This window comes from Cuculus canorus, chromosome 6, assembly GCF_017976375.1.
Source record: "Cuculus canorus isolate bCucCan1 chromosome 6, bCucCan1.pri, whole genome shotgun sequence".
Classification (NCBI taxonomy): domain Eukaryota; kingdom Metazoa; phylum Chordata; class Aves; order Cuculiformes; family Cuculidae; genus Cuculus; species Cuculus canorus.
The window spans coordinates 11,064,119-11,085,481 of NC_071406.1; the positions used below are offsets into that span (position 1 = coordinate 11,064,119).

Sequence of the window (21,363 nt, forward strand, 5' to 3'; positions counted from 1 at the left end):
CTACAAGAAAGGGTATTAACAAAGGGACCCAGCTTTCTTTGCATGATTTGCACGAGCACAAGAACAGCAACAATCTAGAACCACACCACCAATCACCTTCTTGATAGCAATGAAAATTCAAGCAGATTTCCACCACACATACACTAGATAAATTCCATCCTTTCTAATCAAAACTAATCACACACAATACTTCTACTTGTCCTTATTCGTTGCGAAGAGTGGAGGTATTTCAGCTCTTGTCACAAGAAGTCAATAAACAGAAAGTACATTTTTGTCTCTCATTAGAGGAATCAACAGCTTCACTCTAATTAAGCACAAAACTAGTTGCTCTGACAAATTCTTTGTAGCTCCAGTAAACAGAATCATGAGTAATTGCTGCAGCCACAGACATGCTAAAATGACTTATTATCATAATGGGGTTCTGAAAACAGTATTTCACACTGCCACAGAAGAAAGACTTAAGAGATCCAATGAAAAGACAGCAGTAGCAAAAAAGTGTTTATTAAACAACATGTTAATCAATGTCACAGTGTAGAACCAAGACCCATACTTGCTCCTTGGAAAAAGCAGAGCTGAGTGATCCTGTGAGAGTCGGGCAGCAGGTCAGGTCTGCAAATGGAGTTTATTGAGAACAGTACTATTTCTACAGCCAGCAGGAATTTGAGGGTGGGGAGGAGAAAGAAAAGCAACAACAGCCAACCAAATATCCTTGGAGTGTTTCGCACAACATTTTTCAGCACAGAAAACCTATTAAGGCTAAAAACTGGACATGAAGTTCTGGTTTCATACATTCAAATACTAAAAAACCTAACCATGGCTCGTACAACTTATTTTCAATCACACGCACAAAGACTAATTTAGCTACTAAGAGATTTTTCTCCTCAAGGGCAGTTTTCTACTGGCTGAAGTGTCCATGTATTTAACTGAAACTCTCACAACGTTTGCAGATCCAACAGCTTTGCCTGTTTTCTAGGAAAGTGACCTGCTTTCAATCTTCTGTGTGAACACCAAGTCTGCTTAGGTAGCTCTCCCAGGCTGCCTTCCTGTACTTCTCTGCTTCTTGAAGACGGTCTGAAGCTGACAAGATGCCACGTCCCACAATAATGATATCTGAACCTTTTTTGCTAATAACTTCCTTGGGGCTTAGGTATTTCTGCCCTAGGTTATCACCTGAAATAGAAACACTTTTTTTTTAGTTTGTACAAAACTGTACCTACTAAAAACCTGCAAAGAGATGCTGGAACAGAGTACAGGAATACTCACCCTAACAATCCACTGACATAACTGGAAATTGTGTCTCCAACTCATGACCCCCCTACTTATTATACAGATAGCATCCTCCCTTTTCATGATTTATCACCTATAATTACTCAAAGAAGCACCAATCAGCATTACTGAAATAAGACTTAGCAAAGGCAAAACTACCAAACATTAAAGTAAAAGCTCATGGTGTCACTTCAGGTTTCATAAGAATTAAGTATTGCAGAGAAAAAAATCTCCTCTGCCTGGTTCAGTGACAATCTGTTTAGTCAGTAGGAGACTTTCAGTTCATGGATACTGCATCTGTATCAGCATCAATAGTGTTACAGTTAGACTTCTGTATTTGTTAAAACCGTTTTTTCTACTCCTACTGAGTAGTTGTATATCTAATCTACCACCCATCTGAAGAAATTTCACATGTTTAAGGACTGTACTTTAAGGTACGCACAGACCTCAGCAGAAGAAGATCTAACAAAGCTTTGTAGCCTGCTGGTTGCCTTCCAGAGCTCCCAGGAAAGAGATCTGCATAACTACAAATACAGAAGGCAGCCCATAAAGGCAAACACAGACTCCTTTCACCAGAGAATCAGCAATCAAACCCGCTTCAGAAGTCACTTTTTCACTGAAGGACAGATCACTTACTGTATTTACAAACAGAAAATAAATATTCCAGAAAAAATTACCTCCAGCTTGCAGCTGCACTCCTGGAGTTAAGTGAAGAAATTCAGGTTTATTACTAACTCTAGATCCAGATATGAATCCAAAAACGAAATCTGAGTTGTCTTCAGCCATCTGTACCTGACGGAAGTCAGTAAACAGTTACAAGTGATACTTCAAACTAAGCTTGACTAGCAACCGGTTCCTCAGCACCCCTTTTACACGCTAAGCTGTGCAAGGCAGGGATATGAAAAAGTTCTTGCTTTACCAGTACAAAACCACCCAGAGCTCACTCTCTCCTCACAGACCTTGCTAAATTTGCAGCCAGGAACATGAAAGTTAAGTTTCTTTCTACATTGTAAATAATCCAATGAACAAAATCTAAACTAATCTGAAATTTATTGCTTAAAGAACAAAACAGGGGGGGATGGCAACAGCAAATTTAGTGTGTTTACTAGAATTCAGACTGTGAACTCTGACCTCCTTACAATATTAGCCTACAGCTGCAGCCTTTAAACACCACACTGTCAGATATCTGAGTCTCAACAGGAAAAAGCCCGTAATGGCTGGAGAGACTTTTGGAAGGGCAAATATTAGAAGCACACAAAACCTCTGTTACAACACTTCACAAGGTCTTAAACCAAAACAAGACTGCCTACTTACTGCAGCTTTTGTGTATTCACTGGTTGCAAGTGACCCTTGGGAACTCATCTCTGCAATCAGAAGACAGCCGCGCTGGAGAGGAAGACCTACTTCCTTCAGACCTTTCACAACTCCAGCGCCTGGAACCACATGGGCATTAACAATGTCTGACCAGGAGGCGATTTTGAACACACCACCTGAAAAGACAGGAGACATAGGGAATGGTCATTAGAAACATATTAAACACAAAACATGAGTTAAGCAAAACAAGCTGTGTGCTAAGTCATTCACATTTTAAAAGACATTTTTACTACTGAAGCTTGACAGTTACAAGTTCAGTTTCATCAGACAGTCCTGACAGCTGCCTAACCACAAAGTGTAATCTCTCAGTTTTATCTATCACAAACATTTCCTAGTAGCTCGCCTTTAATATTCACTGAGGCATTTATGGTAACCTAAAACCCACAGTCAGAGGTGCTACCTTTCAATACAGCATGCAGATCGTATGGGACATATGGATCAGAAAAGAGTAAAAAGGTTCTACAGCTGCAGATGCAATATCAAATGAAAACCATAATGAACCCACAAGCATACAACAGCAGGCTGCCTTGAGAAGCCATGCTATGTTTTCTCACGGCAAACAACTACTCAAAAGTACTTACTGAGCACAACCATAGAATCATAAAAAGATCAAGGTCGGAAGGGACCTCTGGAGGTCATGCCCTCTCAGCAGGGTTAACTTCGAAGCTACAGCAGGTTGCTCAGGGCCTTGTCCCCTTGAGTTTTCTGCAAGGCTGCAGATTCCACAATCTCTCCTCGCAACCTGTGCCAGCACTGTAGTTACACACAGGCAGCAAAGTTAGAGTAAAGTGAGGTTGATGACAATCACCTTCATATTGATGTTTCACTGTGTTTCCAATGTCTGCAAATTTCCTGTCTTCAAAAATCAAGAACTGATGTTGATCTGCAAGCATTCTCAACTCCTTCATTACCTCTTGGGTGAAATCATTCAGGATATCTATATGAGTCTTCAGGATACAAATGCTGGGGCCCAGGATGGCAGCTAACTGCAGCAGCTCTTTGGAGCTGGTAACATCAGCAGAAAGGCACAAGTTTGTTTGCTTCTTTTCCATGAGTGTGAGAAGCCTGGCTGCAATAGGATGCACCCCCGGCAGCTCAGAACGAGCACTGAAGCTCAGCTCTTTACACAGCCTCTTCACAGGAGTAGGGCCGTTTTGACCCAGCGGCTCAAACACACTTCCTTGAATGAATTTCTTCACCTTTTCAACCATCTCAGCAGCCACTTCCCCCTGCTGCTGAAGAATTTCCAACACTCCAGACAAGGTGCACACGGAGTGCAGGCGAATTCCACGTTCCTCTAACCTGCCCCTCCCACCCTGCTCCCTGTCCAACAGCACTATGGCGTCTGTGACTTTTAATCCTTCTTTCTGAAGAACTTCTGCAGTTTCCAGTACACTAGATCCACTTGTTACCACATCTTCAATGATCAAGCATGTTTCTCCCGGATTAATGGTGCCTTCCACCAGCCGCTTAGTACCTTAAAAATAAAAGGCAAACATTCCACTAAGTGAAGAAAGTTTAAAAGACCCTGAAAAAACTTTTAAGTATCAAAACTTTATCTTGCTACACTAATGTAAAGATCATATTTGTTCCACCAACAAGCATGCACTGCAGCATATCCTAAAGTCCAATGGAACTGAACTTCAAGAGAATAGGGATTTCACATTTGCTGTCAATATGGAGACATAATTTGCTAATTACCTGATACCAGTTATCATAGTTTTCACCGCAGCTCAGTCACGGACTTGTAGTTCAATTCATAAAGACTGCTACTTCTCCAAATGAATAAAGCACTGCTTTATGTTCCCAGAATTTATGCTCCATTAACAAAACTGACATGTTTTCAACTGCATAAATTGAAGTCTTTGTATAAGGTGACTACAGAAGTTTCTTACTGCTATAAATTGAATGCTCAGAGCTACAAAACCATTTTCTCAACTTATTAACATGCCTTTAAAGCAGCCAAGTTATTGGTACTCCTCAGGGCATTTCCTATTTCCCACAGACATTATTCAGTGCTTAATATGCCTGTTAGAACAATTAGAAGGAGTAAAGTCCCCAGATGCCTTTGCCCTAACCAACAACAGGCACACGTCCATGAAAGGCCTCCTGGGAGGCAACAACAAAGGATGCTTCCCTTTCCCAGGAAGCGGCAAGTAGCAGGCGAACGTCATGCAGGGAGTGTGGTTCTTAGACCATGACAGCCTAGAAAACAAGCTTGTGCACAGCTGAGGAGTCTTCGTGACACCAGAAACCTTGTGTGGGGCAGGTAATTGCTGTCACAGTTGACTTCTCCTTCACAAGAAGGAACAGAAAACATTTTCATGCCTGGTACACTGACTAACATAGAAGTGACGTTTATAAAAGTTGTGACAAGTATCCTTTCAAACTGAATACTGGTGGAAGAGGACAGCTTTAATTACACACTGTAATCCAGTCGCTACAGCAGGTTAATGCCTCAGTCTTCTCTCCTCCTTGACTCCAACAAAGTCCAACAGGTCCAATGGGTAGAGGACAGAATGTTTATCACCTGGTCTACCTTGACCACTGGTTATGTGACTATGAAACAAAAAGGGCATTGAGAGGTAAACAAATATGAAACTAGAAATGTTCCTCTTAATGCTGATATGAAAAAATCCTGTTTGTGGGTGAAATGTGGCACTGCTCTCTGCATATCAGAGAAATGGAGTTAGAAATCTCAGTTTCTGGAAGAGGCCAATAACCCTGAACCACGGTAATGATGCCAAGGGAAAAAAGACACAGATGAAGCAAAAACCTGCGCCCTCAAGAGTCTCCAAACCTACTGAATCAGGATTCAGGCTGCAACTTGCTCTGTAACCAGCTGGAACAGCCTGACCACGCTGGGATGCTGTGGGAGGCACACGTTAGGAGGAAAGGGGCTGCTCTGAATTGGAGCGGCAGCCTCAAACTGCATGGAAATGCTGCACATTACAAAGGAGTCACAAATATAAAGTCATTCACAAACAAGGCAACAAGTAGACACAAATACTTGATTTCAAGGTTTTACCATAGTCTTTTGCTTCCTTCCTCCGTATAAGCATTGGAATCTCATTTTCAGAGCAGATAATTGTGGCCAATGGCAGTGCTGTGTAAGGAACGCCGCACACACAGTCATACTTGAGGCCAGCATCTTTGGCTGTCTGGAATAGAAGATCTGCCACCTGAAAAGGAAAACCAGGCATGTTTTACAAGTCAGAGCAGTGCGGCGATGCCCAAATGCACACATCACCACAGAAGGCAATGCAACGATGCGAAGCTTGCTCTTCTTTGTACAGTTTGACAGCTGCTGACCCCGCAGCGAGTGGCTAGCTTGGTGCCTCTGCCCACAGGCTCCTGGCCACCAGGTTGACATGGAGGTCCCACCTCTGCTTGTGGGCCACCTCTGCCCTCAGGTTCCTGGCCTCCAAATCAGTACCCAACTGACCACCAAGTTGCTACCCAAGGCCTGCCTCTGACCATGGGCTCCTGGCCACCAGCTTGCTACCTGGGCCCCTGGGAACCAGATTACCATCCAGACCACACAGGCTCCTGGCCACCAGCTTGCTACCTGGCTCCCACAAGCTCCTAGCAACCAGGTGGCTACCCGGGACAAACCTCTGCCCTGGCCACCACATCTGCTCCCGGCCACCACATCGCCACGCTGGCTACCAGATTGCCACCCCAGCCCCTAGACACCAGGTCGCCCCCGGGCGGCGGCCGAGCTCTCGGAATGGCCCTACAGCGCTGCCCCCCCCCCCCCCCCGCCCCAGCTCAGGCCAACCCGCAGGGGCAGCGGCGCGGGGCCCCGGGGCAGAGCCCGGCCATGCGGGACACAAACCTCCTCCTCCATCCCTCAAGCGATGCGGACATAAACTCCTCCCCCACAAGCGATCCGGGACACAAACCTCCCCCCTAGCTATGCGGGACACAAACACACACACCCCCCAAGCGGTGCGGGACACAAACACCCTCCCTCCCCTCAAGCGATGCGGGACGCACACAGTCCCGGCGATGTGGGAGTTCTCTCCCTCAGCAATGCGGGACACACACACACAGTCCCTCCTCCAGCGATGCGGGACACAAACCTTACCCCCATGAGTGATGCGGGACACACACACACTCACACACACACAGCCCAGCGATGCGGGACACGAACCTTATCCCCTACCCGCAGCGATTCGGGACACAATTCCCCTCCCAAGCGATGCGGGGACACAACCACGCCCCGGCCCTGCAGTTCCCCCCCGGCAATGCGGGCAGAGCCACCCCCCCGCCCCGCACCTGTCGCAGAAGCCGCGGGTGGGAGACGAGGCCGCGCAGGTCGATGTAGACAGGCGAGGTGAGGCCGCTCTTGAGCACGAAGTCCCCGAAGCGCAGAGCGCCCGCCCGGCCCAGCTCCGCCGCCAGCCCCGCCGCCATCGCCCGGCTCATAGCGATGACGGCGCTGCCACGTGCTCCTCCGGACCCGCCCCCGCGCCTCGGGGGGCTGAGAGGGCGGTGGAGCGGAGGGTGAGGTTATAGGCATAGTGTAGTTTGGGTTGGAAGGGGTCTTAACGATCATCTAGTTCCAACCCCCCTGCCGTGGGCAGGGACATCCCACCAGACCAGGCTGCCCAAGGCCCCATCCAACCTGGCCTTGAACACCTCCAGGGATGGGGCAGCCACAACCTCCCTGGGCAACCTGTGCCAGTGCCTTACCACTCTCATAGTGAAGAAATTCTTCCTAATGTCCAGCCTAAATCTGCCCCTCTGCAGTTTATACCCATTCCCCCGGTCGTGTCCCCACAAGCCTTTATGAATAGCCCCTCTCCAGCTTTCCTGTAGCCCCTTCATGTACTGGAAGGTCGCTATAAGATCTCCTCTGAGCCTTCTCTTCTCCAGGCTGAACAACCCCAAGTCTTTCAGCCTGTCCTCATAGGGAAGGTGCTCCAGCCCGCCGATCATCTTTGTAGCCCTCCTCTGGACCTGTTCCAACAGCTCCATATCCTTCTTATGTTGAGGATTCCAGAACTGGACACAGTATTCCGGATGAGGTCTCACAAGAGAGGAATAGAGGGGCAGAATCCCCTCCCTTGCCCTGCTGGCCACGCTGCTTTGGATGCAGCCCAGGATACAGTTGGCCTTCTGGGCTATGAGCGCATGTTGCCGGCTCATGTCGAGCTTCTCATGGACCAGCACCCCTGAGTCCTTCTCTGCAAGGCTGCTCTCAATCATGTCATCCCCCATCATGTACTGAAAACGGTGATTGCCCCGACCCAGGTGCAGGACCTTATACTTCGCCTTATTGAACCTCATGAGGTTCTCACAGGCTCACTCCTCCAACCTGTCCAGGTACCTCTGGATGACATCCCTTCCTTGCAGTGTGGCAACTACACCACTCAGCTTGGTGTCATCCGCAGACTTGCTGAGAGTGCACTCAATATCGCTGTCAATATCATTGATAAAGATATTGAACAGCACCGGTCCCAGTATGGACCCTTGAGGGACACCACTTGTCATGGATCTCCATCTGGACTTTGAGCCATTGACCACTACTCTTTGAATACAACCATCCAACCAGTTTCTTATCCACCTTACCATCCACCCATCAAATCCATATCTCTCGAATTTAGAGAGAAGGATGTTGTGTGGGACTGTGTCAAAGGCTTTACAGAAGTCAAGATAGATCACATCCATCAGTTTACCCGTGCCTGTGCCTGCAGCTTCAGGGCGGGGTGGGGGCGGCAGGATGGGGGGCAGCCCTGCGGACAGGGGTTTGGGGATGTGGGTGGAGCAGAAGCTCGACGAGTTGTGGATGAGGATAGGAGGGCAGGCTGAGAGAGCGGGGCTTGTTCAGCCTGGAAAAGAGAATGCTCTGTGGAGATCTTATAGTGACTTTCCAGTACCTGAAAGGGCTACAAGAAAGCTGGGGAGAGGCTGGCTTGTAGTGATAGGAAGAAGGGCAATGGGTATAAACTAGAGAGGGACAGACTTAGACTAGACATCAGGAAGAATTTCTTCACTATGAGACTGGTGAGGCACTGGCACAGGTTGCTCAGGGAAGCTGTGGCTGCCCCATCCCTGGAGGTGTTCAAGACCAGGTTGAATGGGGCCTTGGGCAGCCTGATCTAGTGGGACATGTCCCTGTCCACGGCAGGGAGGTTGGAACTAGGTGATCGTTAAGGTCCCTTTCAACCCAAACTCTTCTGTGATTCTATTTTCCCTCACTGGAGGTGTTTGAGGCCAGGTTGGATGGGGCTTTGAGCAACCTGATCCAGTGGGAGGTGTCCCAGCCCATGGCAGGAGGTGGAACTGGATGATCTTTAATGTCCCTATCAACCCAAATTATTCCATGATTCTATGATCCTATGATTCTGGGAACAACTGACCTGTCAGCCTCACCTCTGTGCCTGGGAAGATCATGGAACAGATCCTCCTAGAAGTTATGCTAATGTACATGGAGGATAGGGAGATGATTTGAGATAGAGGCAAGTCCTGCCTCCCTGACCTTGTGGCTTGGGGGTGCTTATTGATGAGAAGCTTGATGTTAGCCAGCAATGTGTGCTCACAGCCTAGAAGGCCAACCATGTCCCAGGCCGCATCAAAAGAAGCGTGGCCAGCAGGTTGAGGGAGGGAGTTGTGCCCTTCTGCTCTCATGAGACTCCACCAGACCCCACTTGTGTCCAGTTCTGGAATCCCCAAAGTAAGGAGATATGGAACTGTACAAGAGGACCAGAGAATGACCATGGAGATGATCAGAGGGCTGGAGCACCTCTGCTTTGAGGACAGGCTGAGAAAGTTGGGGTTGTTCCGCCTGGAGGAGAGGAGGCTCCGGGGAGACCTTAGAGCAGCTTCCAGTACCTGAAGGGGCTACAGGGAAGCTAGGGAGGGTCTCTTTACAAGGACATGCAGTGATAGGACCAGGGGAGATTACTTTAAATTGGAAGGGGGAAGATTTAGATTGGACATTAGGAAGAAATGTGGAACAGGTTGCCCAGAGAAGTTGTGGATACCCCATCCCTGGAGCTGTTCAAGGCCAGGTTGGATGGGGCTTTGAGCAACATGATCGATCCAGTGGGAGGTGTCCCTGCCTGTGGGTGGGGGGTTGAAACTGGATGATCTTTAAGATCATGATTCTATGATTCCCAACCTGAAATATTCTATAAGGTGTTCAGGGTCTGCCCCTGTCTCCCTGGGCAGCAGCTGCTCTTTCTGCAGAGAAACTGAAACCCCAGCAGCACAGTAGGGAGGATTTGTTGGGACCTGGGGCTTTGTGCTTCAGCTCTCAGGGGGTCTCCCAAGGGCTGCTTGGTTTTGGGGTGGACATATGAAGGGTAAGAGCTGTCTGGAGCCATAGTCCCTTGCTCTGGTTCCCAACATAGTTCCGAAAAAGATGAGCAAGCTACTGGAGAGCACTGGGTCTTCAAAGACTCATGAAGATGGGGAGAGGCCCTTTATCAGGGAGTGCAGGGGGAATGGTTTTAAGTGAAAGAGGGAAGATTCAGGTTAGACATTAGGAAGAAATGTTTTACTGTGAGAATGGTGAGGCACTGGCACAGGTTGCCCAGAGAAGTCATGGATGCCCCATTCCTGAAGGTGTTCAAGGCCAAGTTAGATGTGGCTTTGAGCAACCTGATCTAGTGAAAGTGCTCAGCTTGTGTTTGGGAATGGCTGTGCTGTTGCCTTCACCAAACCCAAACTTCTCTGGAGGGATTTAAAAGACATGTAGATGTGGCTCCTACGTACATTGTTTAGTGGTGGAATTAGCAGTGTGAGGTTTATAGTTGGACTCTACAACCTTAAAGCTCTCTTCAAACCAAAGCAATTCTGTGATTCTGTCACCCTGCCCATGGCAGGGTGTTTGGAACTGGATGATCTTTAAGGTCCCTTCCAACACAAAACATCGTATGATTCTATGAAGATATCCATATGTGTGAAATAAGATTGACCCAGTCTTCTCTGAACAATTGTATTTAATCAAAAAAGCCCAGGAACTGCATCATTAGTATAATCTATTTATGGGAATGCAAGGACAGAAGATGTACAGTTTGAAGCTACATCTGTCGATGATTGTATATACTGCAGTATAGTAATAACAACATGGGACAGCAAGTAATCACCTCACAACAGTACACATGAGTGATTAGACTTACAAAGGAAATATTTACAAACTTACCTTTACAAAACAACATTGTGTGCATACAAAATGAAATCTGCAATAAAACTGAAGATACATTTAAGGCAGACCAGCAATACACTGAAATAATTAAGGCTGTGGAATTACTTTGCACCTTGAAAATGCTGAGCTATTAGCAATACTGTTTCTTTTTTCCTCCTTCAGCTCACTGTTGTGGATTGAAAAGCATCAACATATTCCAACTGTTTGCTCTTATCTCAGTGAATAAGTCTGAGATATATGTATTTTTTTTGCACTTTCTATTGCATTTACCTTCTGAAAGTTATCAGCAAATTGACCTCAGTGGCAGAGTAATGCCAAACAGTTTGCTAGAAAGAGAAGTAAAAGCACCAGCATCAGAAGTTGGACATGAAGGTGAAATATGGCTTGAGTAGAGAAGATGTTGTTTTTTTCACTAGCTCCATAATAAAGACTACAGTTACAGCGAATATTCAGTATCCTGACGCTATGGTAACACTCACCACTACACAGATCCCAGAACAAGAATTCATCACTTGATGGCAGTGTGCAGTCAGCCTAGTAAAATGGAATTTTGTTTCCTTGGGAAAGCACCATTTTCTAATGGGACATGAAAGAATGAGCTGGAAAATAAATCCAAGCCCCGTGTTAGAGGAGAATCTACCTCTGCAGTGAAAGGAACAGAAACAAAACCAGGTGGTTAGCCCCTGTGGCTGTTAGTTATCTGTTAGACCTTTGTACATACAGACTAGCCTTTACATCTATCTCTGAAGTTTGTACTATCCCAAGTCACTTGATGCAGTCCCCTCATTGCAAGGGTGTTAAAATACAGTTATATATAGTCAGGTCACAATGTGCAGTTCTGCATTTAGCCTTTACTCACAGTATCCATAACAAAGGCCTAATAGCATTATCAGAAATGCTAATGAATTCCGCTGAAGCCACGGAACTGGTACAGGTCAGTTGAGGGCACAGACTTTGTCTCAGCATTAACTTAGCTTAAAAGTAAAATGTTTTTAAAGACAAATGCTACTGAAAAATATGATTTTAAATAAAAAAGCAGTAAGACTACTGCTAAACAAGACTTGTTGGTGCAAGTGGGAAGAGAGAAATTGTATAAAATTTTAAAGCCTGGATTGCTTTAAAATGTTGAAGTCTAAAACCCCAGACTGGTTGTGTGTCATCCCTATAGTTACATGCGGAGGGGGCTGGGCAGCTTGGTGGGGAGGTGGGGATCTCTCAGGGGCAGCAAGTGCTTTGGGCACCTAGTGGGAGCTGGCAATGTTACACGGGCAATCACATTTGTTATTCCATGGCTAAGAGTGGAACTGCCCAGCCTTGGCTGCTCAAAGTGGAGTGGAGAGAAAGAGGTGAATTAGTTTCTCATTACCACGTTCATTCATTAAATGTGGCCGTCTTCAATAACAAGGGCCACATGTCGCTGTGCCCGCTGGGCTCTGTTTTGCTGGTGCCCTCGCTGCTGCCTTCCTGCAGGACTGCCACCCAGTCCCTGCTGGGGTGACACTGTAAGCAAGCGTACGCTGATGTCAGTGCAGGGTAAGAGCACCGTGAGGACATCTGGAGGTGGTGGCTGCTTGCGTGATGCCAGTCTGCACCGAGCTTGTGCTACTTCATTTCTACTATTACCGTTGGCCATTCTAGATGGTCTGAAGCTGCCACGGAAGCTGGAGGGTGCAGCTGCCATCACACGGTCATTCAGTTGTTTTGGGAATACCCTGAGTGGCAAAGCTGCAGGTGGAAACCTTCCCCTTGGAGTCAGCTGCTCTCCAGGGAGCTTTGTAAAGGCTTCATGGAGCTTTATGAGCAACTATGTTTTCCCATGTCTGTTACAGGCACAAAAACTCCAGTAGTTTCAGAACGCTGCAAAGAGGGGTTGGCTGTGGTGCTTCTCCCTCAGGGGGCTTGCTCCAGGCCTACTTACTGAGCTGTAATCTCTTCACAACAGAGTTAACAGTTTACAACAAAGTTATAACAGTTACAGGACATGTTGGATCTGCAGAGAGGCCACAGCTTGGCTGTAAAAGCCCTTGAGAGAGCAGGGTTAGAATACTTCCTCTGTATTTATCACATGGCAACATTTCATGTCAACTTGGTATTATTCAGGAAAAAGAAATCTTTGAGATCAAATGCAAGAATGGTTATTAATCACGAAAGTATCTGGAAGCAGTAACAGGTTCCAGTTTTCCTGAATGGACTGTGAAAAGAGCAGTGCCTATGAAGAGGAGTTCTCAAACATGAATATGGGAATAGCAGAACCATGATGGAAAGCAACCCTATAATCCCCAAAATCTTCAGAGTGCAGCACCTCCAGCTCTCCCTTGAAGAAGAATCTTTTTTCAATCTGAGCACCAATACCTAAACATGTATCCTCTTTCAGCCCTTTGGGATTTTTGTCTGCATTTGGTAGCAATTGGAGGCTTAAATATTCCTTTAAACAATCCGGCTTTTTTTTCTCTATGCACCCAAAGTGCTGCTGTTGCAGTATGAGATGTGAATGCAGGAGGTAGGAAAATAAAATGATAAATAATTCCAGATTTCATGTGACACATGAGAATTTGTTTGTATTAATGCCAAGCAGAAAGACTGTGGCTTAAACTGTGCCCACAGGCCTCATAAAAGCAGTGTGTTTTATAAACCACACTTCCATAAACATTGTTTTAAGGGCAGCACAATCACAATTCAAAGAGTCAGCTTTGACAAATAGGAAGAAGTACAAACAGTCCTGTAGTGAGAAAGTACCTGAGGATGGTGCTAATTAAAGATACCCCTTGATGACTGCTGCCTGAGGAAGTTTTGGTTACTAAGAAATCACATACTTGGCACTCTTGCTCAGGATGAGAGTCTGGTCTTTGTCTAAGAGGTGCTGCTGGATTGCTTAGAAAGTTGGCTGCTGCGCTGCAGAGGGAAACCGAGACAGGTTCTAGCTGATCCAGAGGGTGTTTAGCCTTCTGTGAACGCTGTCTCTATCAAACCTTTCCACAGCTTCACACTTCATTAGATCTCTCTCCATCAGCTACACAGCCTCATACCCATCTTCTGACTCTGCCTGGGCACCCGGGCTTACCTTCTGACCGTGGGTCCCTGACCTCAAGTTCTGTTCTTCTATTGCATGTATGCAGTGCTGAATGTTGGGGATTTTTTGCCCAGCATCCTTTCTTCTCCACTAGCAAAATACTGACCACTCCAGCGCACTGACAGAGCAGGCACAAAGAGAAGGGCCAGGTCTCCTACCTGCCATGAAACTGAGCTTGGACGTGGACCGAAACAAGGGCTAGCAGAGAATATAGCAGAGTATCTCCACCACCTGCTGGCAAAGACAACTTTTGCCGCTGAAGACAAGCTCACAGTGCAGTCACTTGGTTGGTGAACTGAATTTGACTCCTGCCCTTACAAGATATCTCAATTTACTGAGCACGTATGGTCAGATCAAGCCCTTTTCCTCAGGAAAACCTTTGGTAACAGCTGACACTTCCCATTGCAGGCACAGCAATGGCATTCAGCACCGAGACAAAGTCCTTGCATGCGGGGAGATGGGGGGGAAATCTCTTTGATCATCAGCCTACAAAGCCGTAGAGTTTTATGGTGCAGCAGCAGGCTGGGGAAGCCCCAGTCATGGAGGTGTTTCCCCTCCCAGTCCTGCTGCTAGAGAGGAAGATTTGGCCAGCCTGTGAACTGCTGATTTGTCACTGCAGACTCCCTGCGTTGGTTTTATACCTAAGGCTGGCTCCACCACTGTAACATCAATATGATGATGTTGCAACTTGGCTTGCAAGAGAGAAATGTTTTAATTGTGAATATTTTTTATTTTATTACAAATTAGGCTTTGGACATAAAAATATCCTCACGAATGCTTTGGTGATGAGGTGCTAACGGCAGCTGAGAGATATTTACAAGTTTGGAAATGAAACAAATGACGTACTTTAAACACTGAAAGTGATTTTCAAGTTGTAAGCACAAGGATTAACTCACCACTCCTACTGCACTCTGAAAGGCTTACATGGACTTTTGGCCAAGCAATTCTGAAGCTAGAAATGGAAAGGATCCTTTATATATATATTTTTATATATATATGATACAATATATGTATACTGAAAACCTGTGATAGAAAAAATTTGTCTTAATCATCACCTAGTTTACAGATACTGCAAAAACTGGGCACAGCCTTTTCTCAATGCACAGGTTTTGCAAAAGATTTCTGTACAATGTTTATAAAATGCTTTTAAAAAACCCATCGTAGTCCCATTGTGCTTAGTCAAAACCGGCTGTATGCGCCAATGAATGCATTGCCTTAATCGTAGCTCCAAAAGGTACTGCATGTTGACTTGACGCAGCAGAAAGTCCAAGGATTAACAGTGGATTTGGGTCTGAACACTGCCACGTAATAAAAGTGTATCTAAGCCGCACCACCACAGAAGCCGATCCAGCAGTTACCAGGGCCTGATCTTGCATGTCCTATGCAGGCAAAGTCCCCACTGAAATCATGGCAGACCTGGGCATACAGAGTGTGCAAAATCCATCTGTTAACCTGGAGCAGGCTTGCAATGATTTCAGCAAAAAACTGACTTTGGTCCAGTTTGTCAGTACACGCTAAGGTCAGCCTAGTCTTACTCCCCCCCACTATCCTACTCCTAATCTCTCGTACATTTTGAAACCAGTTCAGCAAGATCAAGAGGATTTCTTATAAGGCTGCCTCATAAAGATTAAGGCAACTGCAATTTTGGCTCTCATTTCCAGTTGGTGTTTGCTTCCCGCAGTCCTGTTTCATGGTGGATGTGACAATAGCACATGTCCCAAGAGAAGCTCGTCAAGGGGAGGGAGTGGGTACCCAACACCGTTACCCTCCTTTGCTTTGGTCCCAGAGGAACTGTGCAGGTTCTGCCACCTCCACAATGATTTCTACCCTGCAGTTAGGGAAGCCATGTGAAATGCAAATGCCATATACAGGACTATGTACAGACAGATCTGCTTTGTGCCTGTTTGCTCCCTGCACCTTGCTGCAGGACCAGCAGTGTAGGACCCCGAGGACGGAGGCATTACGTGCCTGGGTTCAGCCTGCTCATCAGGAAACTCTTGACACTGGGGACCGGGTGCACATCATACTGGTGCCTGCGGCGCTCGATGAAGGAAGCCAAGCGGGAGGTATCCAGTGGGATCTTGGAATAGCTGCCATTGTGTGCTTGCAGCCACGGATGCTGTAAACAAGTGGCTGCTGTTGGCCTTCTCCTGAAGTCTTCTTGGAGGATAACATTGATGAAATCCCTGGCTGCATGGCTCACATCAGAGAAGTACTCGGGTGGGAAACTGAAATCTACTCTGCACACATTGATACAAGTCTCCTCTTTGCTTTCATCCAGGAATGGAGAGACACCGCTTAACATAACGTAGGTGAGGACCCCAATGCTCCAGATATCCGTGCTAAGGGAGACAGGAAGGCCTTGGATGACTTCAGGAGCTGCAAACTCCGGGTTTCCAAGGAGGTGATGGACGTGGTAATGACCTGTGATCTGAACGGCATCTTCCAAATCAATGATTTTGACACGAGGTACTGGGATCCTTAAATCAATGAGCAGATTTTCTGGCTGTTGAAAAGATAACAAAAATTTAATTATATTCTATTTTTGTAAATAAAATGTTTAGATTTCATTCTAATAAGTCCAAATATTTAGCTCTGCTTTTTAGGTTTAATAGCCAAGTAAAACTCACTTTTAATCAGACGTGCGCAGTACAGATCAAGAGAGTGAACTACAAGAAACCAGATCAGCTGCTATTTACACGGCTGTACATTCAGATCAATGCTGAAGTTGCAATGATAACATCCTTATTTTGCACTGGGGAAACACACTTGGATTTTGCATATTGTCCCAAATACTCACAGTTTATTTTCCCAAACTAATCTCTACAGATTAAGAATACTAACAGATTTTTTTAATTTTGAGACAAGAGTTGTGTATCTGATCAGTTTATTTATATTCCATCTGTTTACGTGACAACTGGCTATATGAATATGTGTAAGTTGTAGCAGAAATATTCTTCAGGAAGTAAAGTTCAACTTTGCTCCCACTAACACATGTGCTGGGAAGTTTTGAATGTGTCCAGAAAAGGAGACTCCACAACGGAAACATAGATGGAGCTGCCAGTGTTCCCTGATAAACACCAGGATGCAATCATGCCTTCAGAGTCAGAGTGCAATTAAATTTCATCCAAGTTGTTTTCCCTTTGCATTACCAACTCTTTCAGTATTTAAGTTCTCTTTCTCTCAGCTGGAGATGCTGAGCACTGTCTATATACTCCACTACGGGGACTTAGAATGAATTTTGCTTCCTTTGCTGGCTCTGAGATGATTTCTAATTTACTTCTTGTGCCCTCTCCAGACTCACTTTCGGGTCCCATAGCCCCTCATCTTCATGCATATTTTACTGCTGCCTCATGCCTATATTTATAAAGCAAAGTTCACTAGACCGCTGTTCAAATCTCTCTGCTTGTTATTCTCTTGTGTGGCCTGCATCAATAAAACCTACATGTTCTTGAGCAGGATGCTGGGACAAGATAGTCCATGTCTAGGTCTGCTGTCTCTACTAATGCATCTCCTGCTTCCTCCCACCTAGCAACAGAAGGTGCTTAATTTAGCATCCCTCATTCAGGAGAACTGTAAATAGGTCACAGAAAACTGGCTTCCCACCTTGTTTCTGGGAAGTATCTTATGATCAAATAGAGAATTCAGTGCAGTTTCTTACCTCCAAGTGATACCTACTTTTTGACAGGCTCTATAAACACAGCAGAAAATACAAACAATCTTACTGAAAGAAACCAGGATAATTTAGTCTTTTGGGACTAACGCTCACATAAGATACTGTACAAAAGGGATCTTTTTTTTTTTTTTTGTAGTGGTAGTAGGCAGCAGCAGAATTAAAAGCATCACTTCATCTGACATGCCTGTGTGTTGGAGAGTTGAGAATAGACCTCCTTGGAGTTGGATTGTCCACTATACAAGAAAAGTAAATTCATTTCTCATTCTCCATTTTTAATTAGCATTTAAGTCTGAAAAAAGTTATAGAAAATCTGGTACCCCTGGCAACCTGAATCAATGTTGCAGATCACAAAACTCAACACACTTCATCATAACTTCAATCACTAATTCTGTGCTATCCAAGATAACTGGGATGCTGGTGAGGACAGCAGGACAATGCCAATCCAGGACAGTACAGTGCTTCCTGCCATGTGTGCTAACAAAAGGAGATACGAGCTGTGCTGACATAACTGAGCACGATGAAAGAGATTGCTTCAATTTCTTCTCCACAATGCACCTTGTTCTGCCTTTGAGTCTCTCCCTTGGTGCATTTCCCATCCAGCACTCCTCTTAGCCTCAGCAGCACAATGCAGTGTCCTGCTTTCCTTTGCCCTGCCAGCCCTTCCCAACTCTTGCTCGCCCATGCCCTCCCCTTGCTTTTGGCTCTCGGGGCACTGCTGAGGATGTGTGGGAGACAGACGGTCCTCCTGGCCTGCCCTGAGCTGCCTGGGCACAAGACAGCTCTGTTCAGGAAGGCTGGTGACTAAGTTGGTACAGGTATGAGTCCAAACCATACCCTGTGGATTTACCTATCTCCCTTTCACTCTGGTGCACGTGTCATCTTACACATCTCAGACATCTTCCTTCTCCTTCATTAAATCTCTCCTCCAGAAAACCCTTTAGAACAAACCACTGAATCAAGGAGACAGGCACATCTCTTGCGTGAAGGAAGAAAAAGCCCTTGCACTGCATGTCAATAAGTCCTTTCTCAGGTCAATAGGTCTGAATGAAAGTGCTTGTCCATTTAGTGATCATCTCTTTGGGGTACAGACTGTACCTCCACCCTGTCTATGCAGCTGGGCACTCTCTGTACCAGGGCAGTGAATAATAGCATCATTCTCTTCTTTTATTCTTACCTTTATGTCTAAGTGAGCCACTCTGCAATTGTGAAGATACTGCAAGGCTTCCATTGTGTCTCTTATGTAGAAAGCAACCTTTTCCTCCATGAGTTCATCATGGTTCATTAGATAATCTAAGAGACGACCGTCATCCATCCTACAAACAAATCAAACTCCACACATGAAAGATCACACAGTATCTGTAGGTACAGTAGGGATTACAAAACAAAATTGCAATGGAAACTTTGTGACCTAAAAATAGAAGAAACTGAAATGCAAGATCTGATGAGTATTTAATGATACCTCAAAATACTGCAAGCCATGGAAGTGGTAGAATGATCAATCCTCAGTTGTTACCTCTGGGCCTTGAAAAATTTAGCAACAGCCTCAAATTAAACTCATTTGCTTAGAGATGGATTCAAGACAGAGGCAATTCCTTTGAAAACAGATCCTCTTAGTTACTTGGATTCATCTACTTATTTGTTGAACTGGACGCTTAACACAATAAAGAAAAAAAACACTGACATTTTCAGCTGCTAATATATTCCGTGGGAAAACTAATCCAATAAAATTTTTCCACCTACTTTAATTTGTCTGTGTAAATAAACAAGCAAATAGCCCAAATATATGTTGTTAGATATGCTGTAGCAAAGAAACACTTTGGATTTTGGATGCTTTTCCTCCTCATACAGGCAAGCAGAGTTGCTACACAGATCTTTTTACCACGAAGCATTAGAACAATGTAGGCTTCAGTCTAGCAGAAACACATTTACTCGAATATAAAAGTGGACAAAACTGACCAAATAAATCTGATGCTGTTTCGTGGCACAAACTAACTGCTGATACAATTATCCAACCTTCACCAGACTAGAAGACAGTTTTATTTGTCCCTCTGAATCTTATTTACTGCAAGGAAAAGCCAGTGGAAGCTCTGCAGAAAATGTCTATTTAGTTTGATATCACAATCAATTAAAAAAAGAAGAACAAAAGCTTTGCCCTGCTGAAGTCAGGGTGAATTTTATCCTTGGCTTTAACAGGGCTATGATTCCTACCCAGACACTTGAATTCAAGCTTGATGTACTTACAGTTCCAAAACTAAGATGTAAGAAGTAGGAGACTCGTAGGTATCGTGGATAGTGATGTATTGAGGATGCTGTAAGTGCTGTAACAAAGCTGCCTCGTGTGCTGCCTGCTCTTTCTTTTTCATTTTTTTACTAATGAATTTTACAGCAACATCTTTCCGAGTGGCTTTGTGAACGCATTTCTTTACTATGGCAAATCGTCCCCTGGAAAAAAAAAACAACCCAGGATAATGAAGGTGCCTCATGAATAAATCACACCTGGTTTTCAGTGCAGTAACAGACTGATTTTCAAAGTGTTATTTGATTCAGCACATTAATATTTCACAGGGAATCAGATTTAACTAGTTGTTCATAACCTTTTCCAACAAAGAGCCTCCATCTCTTACCCTGGGTGTAGAGATTCTTCAGGGATTAGCAAACACTGAGAGCAAAGAGTGTCACTCTGCTTTGTGCAGCCATGCTAATATCCTCTAACAATATCCCCTGGGTTCAATTTGCTACCACTTTTACAGGTTCTCTCTCTGCTTTTCAGCTGTGGGTCTCTTCTCCAGTTGCTTTAATAGAGAGCCCAAACTTTCTCAGACAACTAAAAAGAAAAGCCTTGTTAAAGAATCACTAAGCAAACATTTTGTCTCACTGTTTCAAGCACACGGTAAGAAATTACAAAAAAAAGCTGATGTGAACACATTTATGAAATTCATACAGACTAATGCCTAGCACCATTCCTGAAAGTAAAACTACTCAGTTAATCCATACGCTTGACCTCTTGTTAATACATCACTATTTTTGTATAGAACCAGAGAGAGTCCTGTCATTTCAGCCCCAGAATTACTCATCTCTGAGATGAAGAACTAACTACATTAACCTGAATTGTCTGCATGCCCCTTATCTATTGTCTGCCTGGAGCACCGAGGGCTGTCAACATATGCAGCCCTTATTTAGGCTCCTGTTCAACTAACCATCCCAATCAGCGAAGCACTTCACGTGATTTAAGTCAGTCACTTGCCTAAGTGCTTTGGCAAACTCGGTCTTTAAGGTTAAGCTGATCAAAACCCAACAAACCGTCATGATTTCAAAATCAAATCAGAGATGACAGAGGAGATATCAGCGAGAGCTGCCAGTGGTTGTTAGAGATTTTGCTGCCTAATTGTTCACAAGTTTGCCGTGTTGCAATCCTCAAATCACAACTAATCTTGAAATACAATATGTAGTCAGTATTCTAATCAGTGCATATTTTAATCAGCATTTAATGTGCAATGCTCTTTGAAAGAAGCAGCAGTTTTCAAGCTAACCTACAAAGTACAATCTAAACTTTCCTCCAAGGAAAAAGCTTCAAGCCATTGTTACAGAGGTTTATTGCATTGATACGCAGGGTTAATATTACCTCCCAATCTCATGCAGCTCTGCATAAGCAAGGTCAAAGTTTTCCTTCCACGAAATAGTGGCACCATCAGCAGCAGAGTCTTTGAGAGAACAAAGCACATTCAAGAAATCATAAAGTTAAAGACAGTTTCCTGCGGACTATAAACAGCATATTTTAGAATTACGTGAGACTATATTACTTAAAACAGCAAACGTTAC

The 21,363-nt window shown here is 44.9% G+C and overlaps 2 protein-coding genes across 9 annotated transcripts in view; both read right to left on the minus strand.

Annotated features, from left to right (window-relative positions):
- Window positions 1-459: 459 nt before the first annotated feature.
- UMPS (uridine monophosphate synthetase) lies at window positions 460-7,089 on the minus strand. Its single transcript, XM_009571528.2, has 6 exons — window positions 6,922-7,089; window positions 5,669-5,822; window positions 3,449-4,117; window positions 2,581-2,756; window positions 1,944-2,058; window positions 460-1,170 (listed from the first exon to the last, which is right to left on the minus strand). Exons 1-6 carry the CDS (start codon window positions 7,069-7,071, stop codon window positions 989-991), a joined length of 1,446 nt encoding a protein of 481 aa, XP_009569823.2. The 5' UTR covers window positions 7,072-7,089; the 3' UTR covers window positions 460-988.
- A 3,499-nt stretch (window positions 7,090-10,588) lies between these two features.
- KALRN (kalirin RhoGEF kinase) overlaps window positions 10,589-21,363 on the minus strand; it is a 513,673-nt gene continuing 502,898 nt past the window's right edge. For 6 of the 8 annotated variants that reach the window (XM_054069262.1, XM_054069263.1, XM_054069264.1 and 3 more), the window contains 4 exons: window positions 21,167-21,245; window positions 19,786-19,986; window positions 18,719-18,857; window positions 10,589-16,374 (listed from right to left, as the gene is read on the minus strand). In XM_054069262.1, coding sequence (XP_053925237.1) covers window positions 15,829-16,374; window positions 18,719-18,857; window positions 19,786-19,986; window positions 21,167-21,245 — 965 coding nt within the window. In that variant the 3' untranslated portion in view covers window positions 10,589-15,828. The remainder of the gene's footprint in view (window positions 16,375-18,718; window positions 18,858-19,785; window positions 19,987-21,166; window positions 21,246-21,363) is intronic. The other 2 variants (XM_054069266.1, XM_054069274.1) reach the window with 2 other exon arrangements.

Bases quoted from the DNA above. Each gene is read 5' to 3' on its own strand.
- UMPS (XM_009571528.2), bottom strand. From the start codon at position 7,071: ATGAGCCGGGCGATGGCGGCGGGGCTGGCGGCGGAGCTGGGCCGGGCG. The intron at 4,118-5,668 runs GTAAAACCTTGA...TTTATTTTTAAG, and splicing joins GAAGGAAGCAAAAGACTATG to GTACTAAGCGGCTGGTGGAA. The intron at 2,059-2,580 runs GTAAGTAGGCAG...GACTTCCGTCAG, and splicing joins GTGAATACACAAAAGCTGCA to GTACAGATGGCTGAAGACAA.